This window comes from Eptatretus burgeri, chromosome 10 (assembly GCF_056783735.1).
Source record: "Eptatretus burgeri isolate ZD-2024b chromosome 10, Ebu_testis_v1, whole genome shotgun sequence".
Taxonomy (NCBI): Eukaryota; Metazoa; Chordata; class Myxini; order Myxiniformes; family Myxinidae; genus Eptatretus; species Eptatretus burgeri.
In genome coordinates, this window is record NC_140970.1 from 31,663,878 (window position 1) to 31,679,338 (window position 15,461).

At 44.4% G+C, this 15,461-nt stretch overlaps 1 protein-coding gene across 3 annotated transcripts in view; it reads left to right on the plus strand.

Moving 5' to 3' along the window:
• Positions 1 to 15,461, plus strand: part of TOP3B (DNA topoisomerase III beta) — a 62,767-nt gene that overhangs the window by 2,467 nt on the left and 44,839 nt on the right. For all 3 annotated transcript variants that reach the window (XM_085897751.1, XM_085897750.1, XM_085897753.1), the window contains exons 3-5: positions 3,917 to 4,023; positions 4,124 to 4,198; positions 4,423 to 4,607. In XM_085897751.1, coding sequence (XP_085753877.1) covers positions 3,917 to 4,023; positions 4,124 to 4,198; positions 4,423 to 4,607 — 367 coding nt within the window. The remainder of the gene's footprint in view (positions 1 to 3,916; positions 4,024 to 4,123; positions 4,199 to 4,422; positions 4,608 to 15,461) is intronic.

The following is a 15,461-nucleotide window of genomic DNA, read 5'->3' on the forward strand; positions in this document are numbered from 1 at the left end:
ACCATTCCATGCATTAACTAGAACAGCACTTGGGAGAATGCATACCTTCGCCAGACTGAACCATTTATGTTCTGCATCGCACTTCTTCTTCGTTCGTATGGAGCACAAGACCCTGCCACTCATGCAATGCCCTCTGCTGGTTCGAATTGGAATTTGGACATGGTGCCGGCGATAGCTCACCTACTCTTCACAAAGGACACCATGGAATCTTTAATGTCCATCAATGAATGTTGGCAGACGGGACGCCCGTTTAACGTCCATCCAAGGGATGGCACACACTGATGAATCACCCTGCCTGTAAAATACTGGGTGACAGTTTGTAGCTGAGTCAGGATTAAAACCCAGGCGAGTGTGCGCACCGCTAGGCCATCCTGTCAGCCTTGTATCCTATTGAAAGGCCGGATCTGCATCCAGACCCATGCCAAAATCAACTCTGCTTGTTCTTGTCACCTAACCAACTCCTCCACCAAGTTTTGTCGTAATCCGTCCACAAATTTTTGAGCTGTTGTACTATCCTGTCTATCGTTTTTGACTCTATCTCTCAATGATGAAGAATCATTTGAAAAATTTTAAAACTCTTGTATTCTGATCTGGATCTTCACCAAAATCGAATCAATTAGTCCTTGTCACATACCCAACCTGTCCACCAAATTTTGTCCGAATCCATCCGTAACTTTTTGAGATGTCCTGCTCAAAGACAAGCGAAGGCGAAAACGTAACCTCCGTCCACCTTCAATGCTGGAGGTAAAATGATTGCAGTTATCCTCCGTAAAGGATCACAAATTGTTTATCCTTTAGTAAACCCATGCTGACTACCTTTAATTAGTTTGTATTTAATTAAATGGTTCCTCATTTGGTCCCTAATTAATGTTTCGAACAGCTTCCCCACAACTGAAGTCAAACTAAGAGGTCTATAGTTTCCCAATTCTTCTCTGGATCCTTTCTTAAATAATGCTGTTACATTTGCTACTCTCCAATCCTCCGGTATCTTCTTCTTCTTTCGGCTGCTCCCGTTAGGGGTCGCCACAGCGGATCATCCGTATGATCCGCATAGTGATTTGGCACATGTTTTACGCCGGATGCCCTTCCTGACGCAACCCTGGTCGCCTCTTACGACACAGGGATATGGTACACCTATTTTAACCGGGATATCCACCGGCCCAGTACACTGGTACTCATTTCGCCGACCTCGGAAGGATGACAGGCTGAGTCAACCCCCTGGTGTATTAATTCAGTGGCCCAACGGGGCTTGAACTCAGGACCTTTTGGATCCCAAGCCGCTGCCCTAACCACTGCGCCAACACCAGGCATCCAATCCTCCGGTATCTGTCCTGACTAAAATTTGTAGTTGTTAAAGATATATGTTAACATCCCTCTTATCTGGTTCACCACGTCCCTCAATATTCAACACTCTTTGTCCCCAGAGCTATATCTTCTCCAAGATTTCTTAGTAGCTGCTTCACATTGTACACTCCTCCTTGGATCTCGGACTCTAAAAGCCCTTCGTCACCTCCAAGAAAGATACCCTAACAGCTAATGGTAGTTCAGCTCACTGCCCTCGTATAAAAGTTGAAGCAAAATAACTGTTTAATAAAGCCGCGGTCTCGCTTTCATCACCAACCACTCTCCCGTTGCTGTTCCTCAATTGGTCCACGCTTATCTTAATCTGCTCTTTACCACTTGTACTTAAAGAATGCCTTGCTGTTACATTTAGTATTCTTGATCATATCCTTCTCATATCCTCTTTTGGCTTGCCTAATTATTTTCTTAACTAGCCTCTGTTTACTCTTATGCTGATGATTCTGACTCCAATTATTTTATTCCAAATTAACGCCTTCCGCTTGTCATAAGCAGCATTCCTTAACTCCATGCTCAACAACCCTGGTCTCTTATTACCTCCACCACCGAAGGTGAAGGAGGTTATATTTTCACCCCTCTCTGTCTGTTTGTGTACGGGATATCTCAAAAAGTTGTGTACAGATTTGGATGAAACTCGGTGGACACGGTTGTTTGACAAGGAAGAATTAATTCAGTTTTCGTGAATATCCGGATCCGGTTCTGGATATGATAATTTTTTAAGTGATTCTTCACCATTGAGAGATGGGGCGAAACCGATATATAGCCTGATGTCTCAAAAAGGTGGGGACAGATTCGGCCGAAACTTGGTGGACACGTTGGGTGTGTGACAAGGAAGAGTTGATTCGATTTTGGTGAAGATCTGAATCCAGATCTGGACACGAAAATTATTTAAGTTTTTTAAGTGATTCTTCACCATTGAGAGATAGGGCCAAAAACGATATAGCACTGTATATCATGATATTTCAAAAATGTATTGGGCGCGATATGTTCTCGTGGATCAGGCATTACGTGGTGGAGATATGCGCTCTACCAAGTGCCCTTCGAGTTGCCTCTGGATTTACACCTAACTGGACTCTACTTATCCTCTGCACTGCACATTTTCTAATTGGAGGTTTCCCATTTCTCTGATGCTGATTGCTCCACTGTTTGTCCCAATCTACATCACCCAACTCTCTCCTCATACCCTCAAAGTTTTCCTTCCCGAAATCTAATTGACTTTCTCCACTATTCTCAACCAACTCTTGACAGAATCCTGACAGACATTTTGTTATTTTTACTTGTCCCTAAGTGCTCTCCTGTTCTCACACATTTGCCTTTTCTGAATGGTTAAATGGCCGACAGACACCTCCCCACCACTGCCCCCTCCCCCAGCCAAGAAACGTGACAGCCCTGAAAACCAACTCCAAAATTGGTGAGCGTGATCTGCTTTGAGTTGGGTTGCTTGGGAATGCAACCTAAAGATGGTGGCAAATTCCATCTGAGGCTAAATACGTATATTAGGCCGACGGCGTACAAGTTTGACGGCCAAAAGTCGCAAAGAACTGTGAAGAGAGAGTGAAAAGGGCGTTAAATGGTTGCAAGGAAAAGCATGTGGAAATCTGACCTTGTCTGCTGAAGTTATTGCCAGTCAAAAAGCTCATGGTTGGTGGGAAGTTGCAATGCACTCAAACCCAAAAGCCATGTTCCTCAAGCCAGTGATATATTCCTGCAAACAGCTCGGCATCAGATCCTACCTTTACCTCTTCCTCCATATTGGGATCATTAATTAAACGAAGGTCTAACATTGCATTCCCCTTGTTGACTTATCTACAAAGTGGCTTGAAAAGCGTGGACTAGATCTATGAAATCCTCATCTGCTGTTCTCTTTTTCCTGTTCCTGGACCCAATGTATTCCTGGCAAATAAAGATCCCCCATAATCGATACTCCTCCGTTTCATCATGTATCGCTGTTCTCCGTCCCTTGGACGGACGTTAACATGGATGTCCCATCTGCTACCATTACTTGGTAGAGTTAAAGATCCTATGATGTCCTTTGTGAAGAGAAGGTTCCATGAAGGAATTGCGAAAAATAAAAAATAAAAAAATCACAGGGGGAACTGTATCATTTGTGCAGGCGCGTTCCCAGAAATGATGCAACCATCAGCCACATTTGCTCAGAACTAGGATGGAGTTGTTTCATGACTCCTCGTCATGTGCCAGACTTTCGGCCATGAGTAGATTCCCACTTTCCCTCAAATTTGCTTGATTAGAGATGAATAGTCGTATTACATACATTGCTTTGCTCCCCCCACCCCCCACAACCCCCACTGGGAAAGCCACTGTTTAGCCTCCCCCCTCCCCCCCCCCCCCGACCACTCCCTTCATGGGAAAGCCAGGGCTGTTTAAAAGCGTGCTTTGATATGGTTTAGAATAATTTGTTTCTGCTTTTCAGTTTATTTAGTTTACGGATTCCCACTGTCACGTCTGCTTCATTCTTCACATGATGTGACACTTTCAACTCGTTTCCCTTTCTTGGATCACATTTGCACAATTTGCTGATTGTTTCACTTATTCCCAGGCCGTTACACCAGCTGGGAGCGTGCCGATCCCGCTGAGCTCTTCACTGTCGCCCCAACGGAAAAGAAAGAAGCAAATCCTAAACTATACATCATCAAGCACCTGCAGGTAGTGTAGCTCGAGCACATAGCCCCTGCTGTTTACCAAGCACAACCAAGACACTTGCAAACATGCATCTGATTCCCTCTCCCCCACCCTCCCATTACAGACAGAGGCACAAGGCTGTGATGGGATCGTGCTGTGGTTGGACTGTGACAAGGAAGGAGAGAATATCTGTTTTGAGGTTTGGAATTGTTACTCTGCACACTTTCCCAGTTGGCTATGCTTTCCCAGTCCTGAACCAAACTGAAAAACCCATGAACATCTCCCCTTGATCCATACTGTGCCACGCACCCACCATCCCAATCCACATGTTTCACTTCGATCAAAATTACATCGAATTGCACTCATCTGTTTATGTGCGTTCCATCAATCCCCGAATTGCTAACTTGTCTCTGTTTTGTACAGGTTTTGGATGCCGTGGATGGCTACTTAGCTTCACGGACGAATGTGTGGCGAGCACGGTTCAGTGCCATTACCCAAGTGGAGATCACCACGGCGCTTGCAAACCTCATCAAACCTGACCAAGCGGCCGCACAGGCGGTTGATGCTCGGCAGGAGCTGGATTTACGAGTTGGTTGCGCATTTACAAGGTATACCTTTGGCAGGATCGTGATGGTTCATCATCTTCTGTGTGATGTGATCCTGAATCAAATGGTGCTTTCATCATATTGTGTTTATAACAAAATGTAGTGGCACGTGATACGCATCTCCAGCCATTCAAGAAGTGTGTGTGTGTGTGTATGTGTGTATGTGTGTGTGTGTGTGTGTGTGTGTGTGTGTGTGTGTGTGTGTGTGTGTGTGTGTGTGTGTGTGTGTGTGTGTGTGTGTGTGTGTGTGTGTGTGTTATCTATATTAGGGTGGTCCAAAAAAATGAAAGTTTGAATTTCTCGCGGGCATGTTTTCCAAATCGTTCCTGACATTGAAAAACGCAAAGAAACAAAAAATTAGCAGATTTGGAGGTGGTTTAGGGGTCCATCAAAGTCTCTCAACAGATTCATTATAATGTCACAATACTAATAGGAAAAATGAAAGGAAAGAGCATAAAATGTTCTCAGTGGGCAGTGGGCAACTGGCGGTCGGTGAATTTCTCCAATGGTTGATCCAAGAGGAACAGTTCCATGCTTTTCCGTGGAGAACATGCCATACTCACTCACTCTGGGAATCAAAAAGAAGAAGAAAAAAATTAGAGATTAAAAAAAAAGAAAAATAAAAGAGTACTTTTAACACCGACCGACAGCGAACCGAAAGTTCAACTGACGTCTCCCTCTCTCCCACTGACGTCTTCTTCTCTCCCACCGGATGTAGCAACCCCCACCGGATCTAACAACTTCCTTCCTTTTGATGGACCCCTAAATATTTTTGGAACTGTGGCAAATTTGGCCAGGAGTATTTTCTAGTCAGGTAGAACAAAATAATCAACATGCCCCAAGAATATTCAAATTTTGAATTTTTACTTTATGATTTTGGACCACCCTAATATATATATATATATGTCTTGATATGCTGGTTTTAGAAGGTGGAACGGAGCCCTCCAAGGTATCAAAGTATCCACCTCCGTTTGTGTGTCCGAGTTGCTGTTGTTGGCTGCTATCTCCACACGTGGGTGGGTTTTAGGAGGTGGAATGGAGTTCTCTCAGTGCTCGAAGTATCCAACTTCCTTTCAGGAAGAGGGGCTCACGATTCATGGACCAAGCTGTGAAGTTTTGTTCTCAGAAGTTTTGTTCTGAGGGCTCTTTTTAGGATCACCATTGAGCCCCAGACAACTTCCAAGTGTAGTTGGTTTGTATTAATAGTCCCAGGGATGGTTCTTAAGTTCTCATTAAGTACCTTCTTTATCGGTCCCATTGCTCCATTTATCACTGGTACAATTTCGGCACTCTTCACCTTCCAAGATCTTTTGACTTCAGTTTTGAGATCTTGGTATTTGGTCATTTTCTTGACTTCTGCATTTTTTAGGCCAAAATCATGGGAACTGACATCTCAAGTAAGTAATGCCAGCTTTTTTTTGTACACAAGTACTATATTCAGTTGTTATGCTTCGTTTTCTTTGTTGATGCTGGATGGGAAAATGAAGTCATACTTGAGCGGTGCTTCCATGTTTTCAATGATTGCTTTTGGTTTCTTGTTTCCATGAGTTTTCTGAAACTGAGATATCAAAGCCTTTGCAGATGTGCCAGTGGATTACTCCACATACTTTGTTGTGCTGTTCTGCTCTGACGAGGCTTTTATTTTTTTTACATCCCAAAAGGAGGTGACTCGTGCTTACCATTTCTGTTTCGCAAAATCTACACTTGTCCGATTGATTTAGCCTGCCATCTTCTTAAAGCCATTCATGTCGTGTCCTTGGTCTTGGGCATTTACTATGATTCGTTCTCCATCCCAGTTGAGCTTACCTATTCTTAGCCATTCCAACAATCCTTCATTGACTTCAGTGGCCTCGTCTATGCCCAAGCTGTCCTACTTTATTTATTAGCAGCGTCTCGCGTAGCGAACGCTGCTCATAGAGAGCTCGGCATTGTTCTTCTTGTTCTTGTTCTTGTTCTTGTTCTTGTTCTTGTTCTTGTTCTTGTTCTTGTTCTTCTTGTGAAGATAAAACCTTAATCTCTTGGACTCTGCTCTTGTATATACAAGATCCGGATCTCCTTAAATACTAAGCACATGTACACATTCTCAAATTGACAGTGCCTTTTGAGAGCGTCTATCATGAACTTTTGACGTAATTTGACGGGGGGGGGGGGATTTGATGGAGGGGGGTCATACACCGCCCCTGCGCCCATTACGGACTCTGAGTTTGGTTGCGGGGAAACTTCCTGCATGGGGGTGGTGTCCTGGACCATGGATTCGTCTACACTACGACCACTACCCACCTGTTTCCGCCCATCTTGTTTAGACATGTTGCGTGTTGGGGAATAAAATTTGACGCTCACAACTTGGGGGAAATGGGGGGGGGGGTTTGCTCCCTACACCCCTGCTCCGAATCCCGTGAATTTCTCTCCTTAGGCCGAGGGGCTGAATCGCACTCCTGACTACCAATTTGTTGTGGATTCGAACCTGTAAATTTTGTTAATGGAGGCGGAGGGGTTCGTATCTCCATGACTGACACCAATTTGTTGTGTAGCCGGGCATCAGTTGCGAGCACGACCGCTAGGTGGAGCAGTAGGGTCGACTCTACCGAACACCCGGAATCTAGATCGTACCTTTCGGAAAACTCCGAGGGTACGGGTCCCTTACAGGACCATGCATCGTCAATAAATCAACCACGTGGTACAGGGTTATTTGCCAAACTTCAAAATACCTAGAGGCCCACGTGGCGAACTACCGAGTATTCACACCCTCGACGGAACTCGAGCGGATGAGTCGTTTCCGTGCTCGACCCGTGCGTAACCCGAGCGGATGGTTACCGAGGGCCCGTCGGTCCAAATGCACACAACTACGGCAACAACGGCATTCTTTAATTCCCCAACACGTTAAACCAATGAAGAAAACACAGAAACGAGCTGATACATTTAACAGGGGATTTATTTACAATAGGTAAAGGGGAAACAGAGCAGAATTAACACCGAATATAGTCATGCAATGTACAATGTACAAAATGTACAAAGAGCACTTAATTTCTACTTGCAGACGGGTCCACGCACACACACACACACACACACACACACACACACACACCCAAAAGAAACGGTGGCCACGGCCTTTATTGAGGCCTCCAGCTCAGAGGGAAAGGCGAGCTGAAGACCAGAGCCTGCACTCGGACCTGTCCACCTCGAGCGGGTACGTTGAGCTGGTGGGGTGGTGGGACTCGGACCTGAAGCAGCCCAGACGTCGAGAGATGCGTTCCGCGCTGCGCCAGCGAGATGCATCCAGCCCAGTGTCGAGAGATGCGTTCCGCGCTGCGCCAGCGAGATGCATCCAGCCCAGTGTCGAGAGATGCGTTCCGCGCTGCGCCAGCGAGATGCGTTCAGCCCGGCGTCGAGAGATGCGTTCCGCGCTCGAGCAGATCAGACGCTAATTATTTGTTCTCTCTTTCCTAGTCCTTTTCGGGCACGTTTCCTCGTGCGTGGCCTGCGCCTATTGGTCGACCGTCGGGGAACTCGCTCGCATCTCCCTGATTGGGCGAGAGCGACGTGAGGTCCTCGTGAACTCCACCCACATATGTGCTGACACGCACGTAGGCAATGGCGTCGGTGTAGGATGGTGGGATGAAGGCGTGTTGTTGTAGTTATCGTTGATGTAAAAATAAAAGAAAACCCTGACTATAAAAATAATTCGCAGTGCATGAACATTTAATTACCCATTAAACAAGGGAAAGGAAGCTATCTATCCACATTTACTTATCAAAATAACTGAGCTATGTGGACCTGAATGTCTGTGTGCACAAGGTTTCCAAATTCGCAACAATATCAATGTGGTGTTCCAGAGCTGCATTGTTTTCAATCGGGCTCATTATTTAGGGGTTTCTCGTGGGCACTTGCATACATTTACATTATCCATAAATGTGGGTGGAATACTATCAAAAGCTTCTCTTTTTCTTTTAATGGTCCATCCAAGCTGTGGATAATTTGGTTCTTTTCATTTTATAATTTTTGAGTGTGGCCTTGTTCAGTAGAAGGTGGTCGATTGTTACAAAGCATCGTTTTTTACATCCATTTTGTTCTGCCTCCAGACTTCATCGTTGTATTAGGTGGTGGTACATCATTTCTGTGATTAGTCCTGTTGCGAGCTTGTTTGTTGTTGGTCGACATCTTATTGGTCGTTTGTTGTCCTCGATTTTATATTTACCTCCGCCACCGAAGGTGAAGGAGGTTATTTTTTTTCACCCCTTTCTATCTGTCTGTCTGTCTGTCTGTTTGTGTGCAGGATATCTCAAAAAGTTGTGGACGGATCGGTATGAAATTTTGTGGACAGGTTGGGTGTGTAACAAGGCCGAAATGATTCGATTTTAGTGATGATCCGGATTTGGATCTGGCTACTAGAATTTTAAAAGTGATTCTTCATCATTGAGAGATTGGGCCAAAAGGGATATATAGCACGATATCTCAAAAAGTTATGGACGGATCGGTATGAAATTTTGTGGACAGGTTGGGTGTGTAACAAGGCCGAAATGATTCGATTTTAGTGATGATCCGGATTTGGATCTGGCTACTAGAATTTTAAAAGTGATTCTTCATCATTGAGAGATTGGGCCAAAAGGGATATATAGCACGATATCTCAAAAAGTTATGGACGGATCGGTATGAAATTTTGTGGACAGGTTGGGTGTGTAACAAGGCCGAAATGATTCGATTTTAGTGATGATCCGGATTTGGATCTGGCTACTAGAATTTTAAAAGTGATTCTTCATCATTGAGAGATTGGGCCAAAAGGGATATATAGCACGATATCTCAAAAAGTTATGGACGGATCGGTATGAAATTTTGTGGACAGGTTGGGTGTGTAACAAGGCCGAAATGATTCGATTTTAGTGATGATCCGGATTTGGATCTGGCTACTAGAATTTTAAAAGTGATTCTTCATCATTGAGAGATTGGGCCAAAAGGGATATATAGCACGATATCTCAAAAAGTTATGGACGGATTCGGATGAAACTTGGTGGACACGTTGGGTGTGTGTGACAAGGAAGAATTGGTTCGATTTTGGTGATGATACGAATCCGGATACGAGAACTTAAATTTTTTTTAAGTGATTCTTCACCATTGAGAGATTGGGCAAACCGATATATAGCACTATATCTCAAAAAATTATTGTCCCTGATATGTTCTCCTGGATCAGGAATTACGTGGTGGAGGTATGCGCTTTGAGTGCCCTTCTAGTTGGTTTCTGTTTCCATGGCGTTGCTTGGTGTCTGTTTGTAGGGCCTGGTTTGTTCTTCTCTTGGCGTTGTTTGCCTGTTATGTTTTCTTGAATGATCAGTGCCACAGCAAAGCACACTGTATTGATTTCCTTCAAGGGGATGATTTTGGTTTCATTCTTCTGATAGTCCGGGAGCCAACCGATCAAAATTAAAAAAAAAATTGCCCGGTCTGCTATAAAATTTTTGTGTTGATTTTCATAAAGAGACACCCTTTGAGTATATGAAAACCAATGTTGGCAATGGTGAAACTCTTGCGCAACAACACAGTCAACACTTTTGCGAGCCCCCTCTGATAACAAAATGTTGGCAAAAGCGAAGATGTAGGATGGGGGTAGGGGTAATTCATATTGTCCTAAAATCATAACCACTAAACCTATATACACAAATGACCCCTCATATTAAAGAGGAGTTCATTTCCTATATCACAATTGGTGTAGATTTAACCTACCTTCAATTGACAAGGTTATATGTCAAACAACAAAAGATTTATGTAACTCAGAAATGCTTGACTATCAATGGGGTCAGGAACAAGAACATACTTTTACATGCCATGGTTTTAAGGAAGATAAAATTAGAAATGGATTAACACAATATTGTGACATGAAACATCCTCTTCAGAGGAAGAGTCACTCTCTGAAACAACTCCACCACATGAACCTCTCTGACCAAGGCATATGCATGTCACTCAGCAAGGCACAGCAGCCTTTTTGCATGAACATCGTTTCAGACATTTGGATAATTTGCACATGCAAGACTCCGTTTTGTCTATGTTTGGCTTGGCTGGCTTAGACATGAGAATTGGGACCAGTTTTCCATTGATAAGGGTTCTGCCAAATGTTGTGGCTGGGGGAAGTGCTCGGTCACTGAGATGTGCACGTCTATACAGAAGCAATTGATACAATGCTCTTAAAACAAGGAAGTAAAACGCATCTTCTGTTGCTGGCAGTGACCTAAGGTCTAATTTTGAAGAGACAAACATATGCTGCCTGAGGGTATCCAAACAGCTGAAACCTTTTTGGCCATGCAGAGCAGTCCAGTATACTCTGGCCTCATCAATGACACATTCTGTTGCTGCCATTTCACTATCTCTTCCAAAATCAACAAGGTGGGGAAGGTTTCCTATCAGTCCCAGAGAAACCTGTGCCGCTCTTCTTTTCACAGGAACACAGGCATCATCCCAACTGACTGGAAGAGGGGCCTTGTTGTCCCTCTCTGGAAAGGGAAGGGTGATCGCCAAGACTGCAAAAACTACCGAGGGGTGACGCTGCTCTCAGTGCCGGGCAAGGTCTTTGCTCGGATAATTCTTGATAGGGTTCGCCACCATCTGCTTGAGCACCAGCGTCCAGAGCAGTCAGGCTTTACACCAAAGAGGTCAACGATTGACCGTATCCTTGCACTTCGTGTCCTCACCGAACACAGACGAGAGTTTCGGCAGGGGCTGCTTGCAGCCTATGTTGATCTCTGTAAAGCGTTCGATTCAGTGAATCGGGATGTCCTCTGGAGGATTCTTGGTCTTCGTGGGGTGCCACCGAAACTGATCGATCTGATGTCTGAACTCTACTCTGGTACTGAGAGTGCTGTGAAGTGTGGTGGTACCATCTCTGACTTATTTCCAGTTGTTACTGGAGTTCGTCAGGGATGTGTACTTGCCCCCACACTTTTCAGCACTTGTATGGACTGGATTTTAGGGAGGATGTCGGAGAGATCAAGTTGCGGTGCATCGTTTGGCAATGTCAAGATCTCAGACCTTGATTTTGCAGATGATGCAGTCATCTTTGCGGAGACTTTAGACATCCTCTTGGGGGCCCTCGAGGTGCTGAATGAGGAGTCGGAGCCGTTGGGATTACGGATTTCTTGGGTCAAAACTAAGATCCAGGCTTTCGGTGACATCTTGGATGCTGCTGTCCTGTCTGTGTCTGTTTGTGGTGAGGATGTTGAGGTCGTGGAGAGATTCACTTACCTTGGCAGTGATATTCATGTCTCCGCAGGTTGTGAGCCGGAGGTCAATAGACGTCTGGGTCGGGCCTGGGGAGTCATGGATTCACTGGATCATGGGGTGTGGCGCTGCCGGTACCTGTGCGGGAGGACGAAAGTCCTAGTCTTCAGGTCCTTGGTACTTCCAGTCTTGCTCTATGGGTGCGAGACTTGGACTTTGACCAAGGATCTGAGACGGAGACTTAATTCCTTTGGTACCAGGTCTCTTCGGAGAATCCTTGGCTATCGCTGGTCGGATTTTGTGTCCAACGAGCGGTTGCTGAGAGAGACTCGGATGAGATTTGTTACCTGCATAGTCCGTGAGCGTCAGCTGCGGCTGTATGGACATGTGGCTCGTTTTCCTGACGCTGATCCTGCTCACCAGATTCTCTCAGCGAGGGAGTCTCATGAGTGGAGGAGGCCAGTGGGCCGACCACGTGCCTCATGGTTGCAGCAGGTTGACCATCATCTCAAGGAGATGGGGATGGGCCTGGCATCTGCCTGGGGGATGGCCAGACGGAGGCCCCTGGAGTACCGGCGGAAAGTGGACGCAGCGACGCGCTGTTCTGGCACATGCTCCCATACCTGACCTGACCTCTTCTTTTCCCCTTCTGAATGGGTAGCTCACTGTGTCACATCCACACAACACATATGTGCACAGAAGTGTAGCTGCGACATCAAGAGGATTTTCTGGTACTTCTTGCTCAACACTTCTACCAGCTCATGAATAGGTAGGTATTGATTCTGCCGTTGTATCCAGAGTTCTTGCAATGTGTTCAAGCAGCAGAAGTGATATATACACAGCATAATTATGTCTGTATCTGTTGCATGCACAACAGCTCGATGGTGATCAAGATATTCCACACAATACGCAAGATGAGCAATAATCCTTGTGTCTGCCTCTTCATGTTCTTCACAAGGTAAGTCCAGAACTGAACTTGATGCTGATGTGATGGAAAGAGTGTGACCTTTGTTTTCCATCATACTACCAAGAATGATGGTCACTCCATCCGGAATAGCTTCAGGACTCTCACAAAGGGAAGTGCCAATGAAGTTCTGAAGATTTCCTTTATTTCTTGGATTCTTCATGAGTAAATTCCAGTCTGGAATTTCTAGACTCTTGGATGGTGAGAATTGTCTTGCCTGGTCTGTCTGGTTTCTCCTCTGCTGCTCATCACCCTTCAAAGTATGGCTATCATCAAAATCATACTGATCACCAATGATGTTGACACAGTTGCACATTTCAGGTTTCAACTGCAGGATACACCTGCTTGCGAAGATACAGCTGGGGAAGTTCACCAAATGTTTTCGCACCCATTTTTTGGTATTTATTTACAAATGCCATTGTGTCTACCAGATAAACTGTGTATAGGTCACTCTGTGGTAATGATGGCAGCTGTAAAACAACATCCTGCTCAGCTTCAGCAATTAGCACTGCCACGAAATCAGACTTGTTGCCTTTGCGCATTACAAACCCCTGTGCTAAGCGTGGATCAACCTCAAACAGGGATGATGGATAGTCTGTCCACTCATGGGAAAATGCAATCTGTCTTGTGACTGGGTCGGCATCTCGATAGAAACACAGCACACGTGTAGTTGCAGTCTCATCTTGATAGATCCTGATTAAACTCTGTTTCCTTGATGGTTTTGATTTCTTCTGTGAGGAGAAAGTTACCAGCTTCAGTGGTTCAATCTTAATAGAGACCACCTCTTCTGCTTTCATAATGGCTTCCATGCCCTTAGCTTGAGCATGGACCAAGTCTTTTGAAGCAGCCTTCTCACCAGTTGCTCTATTGAGCAGAACCACTTGGTTGTTACACTGGAATGGGTTTATCATCTGCTGGCATATCACTTTCTTGATCTCCTCAACATGCATATGTTCTTCTGTTGCCTGCTTCTGTGTTTCTCCATGATGAGTAGATTCCTGTTGGCCTAGATTAGCCATAGACTTTATGTTCTCTGATACAGCTGTGAGAAATGGTGCTGTTTTCACATATTTATCTCGAGCAGCTGGTGCCTGAGATATGCCTTTGAACAGAGATGTCTTCCCTTCATTGTTGTATGTCTGCTCCAGGGCCATGTCACTCCAAACACCATTGAATTTTCCTTTGGAAGAGTGAACTGTGAAGTACCCAACCTGGATCCAGCAAACCTTAACCGAACTGTGTTCAATAGAGTAAGAGGATTTTGGGGGTAGGGGTAACTTTGGTTGACAAAAATGTTAATTTTCTCTTTAAAAATTGATAGAACTCAATCAAATTTGCTGTTTTAATTAGCCATGGATACCATGTTCATATCACATTAAGAGAAATTAGTATTCTAATGCAGCATCTGCCTATGATAAGAAAAGTTCTAAAGGCCATCTTCAAAAAACGTTATTTTTAAGGCATTTTTCACAAAATTATGTACTTTTACGAGGTTTACTTTCACAAAGGCAATTTTTTTTTTGTCATTTTACAATGCACTGATTGAATTCTTACATTTAGTTCACATTTATTTTTCATGAATGTGATTTTTTAATTTTTTTAGAAATTTTATTGACAATTGCTGTTTTATCAAATTTTTCAAATCTTCCTCAAACAAAAACGGCCGCCAAAATTTTTCGCAAGAGCTTATGAATTGCCAACATTGGTTTTCATGAACTGCAAACATATATCTAAACATCCTGGGGGTGTAAAATTTTATAGCAGAGGCTGTAAGGTCCAACCCTAAAACAGCCTCGTACACAGGTTGGCTCCCGGACTATGAGTGTTCAGATGGTTAATTTTACTCGTGTGTTCGTTTTCTATTCGATGGAGTTGTAGTCTTTCCCTGAGTGGTATTAATCTCATCTCTTCTATTTTGTTGGCCACCTCTTCTTCCAGTCTACGCTGACCAGCATCATCCTCATCTTCTTCCTCTTCTTCCTCATCATTATCGTCTACCCTTCTTGCTCTCATCCCTTCTGTCTTTATAGGTGTCATCTGGTTTGGGTTAGATAGTCAGACTTGTTCTCTCTCCAGGGGTAGGTCTGCAGCAATTCTTTCTGTTATACCAGGTCTCCACTTATGGACCACTGGTCTAAGCCAGAGTCCAAGTTTTGGCTTCATTGCATAGCCTTTTCCCATGCCACTGCAGTCAAGTCCCCTTCATCATCCTCTTCGTACCCCGGCGAGCACCCATCTCCTGTCATCCTTCTCTGTCTTGCCACTTGCTGTCTGGCCCAAGTTTTAATTTCTTCTCTCCTATCTTTAGTTGGTCTATATTCGTGGATCATTGACGCCACTCTTTCAAATATGTAGTGAGATCGTCTGTTCTGCTGGCCAATTTCATTGACTTTAGTTGGTCCAATAATCTTTTTCCCTTCCCTCTCATCCCTTAAGCATGGAATGCATTTTACAATAAAGGGTGACTTATTTTTCTTCCAAGCTCCAGCTTTCCTTATTTGAGCATCTCATCTGAAGGTTTACCTTTGGTGGTTGTGGGGCAGGCAGCACCTCCACAGCTTGTTCCAGTGCAGATGACGACGAAACGATGTTTTGACCCATTTGAAGAAGTGCAGTGATTGATTGATTTACTTATTTATTTATTTATTTATTTATTTTCAGCACACATTCCAGCTGCATGGTGTGGCTGC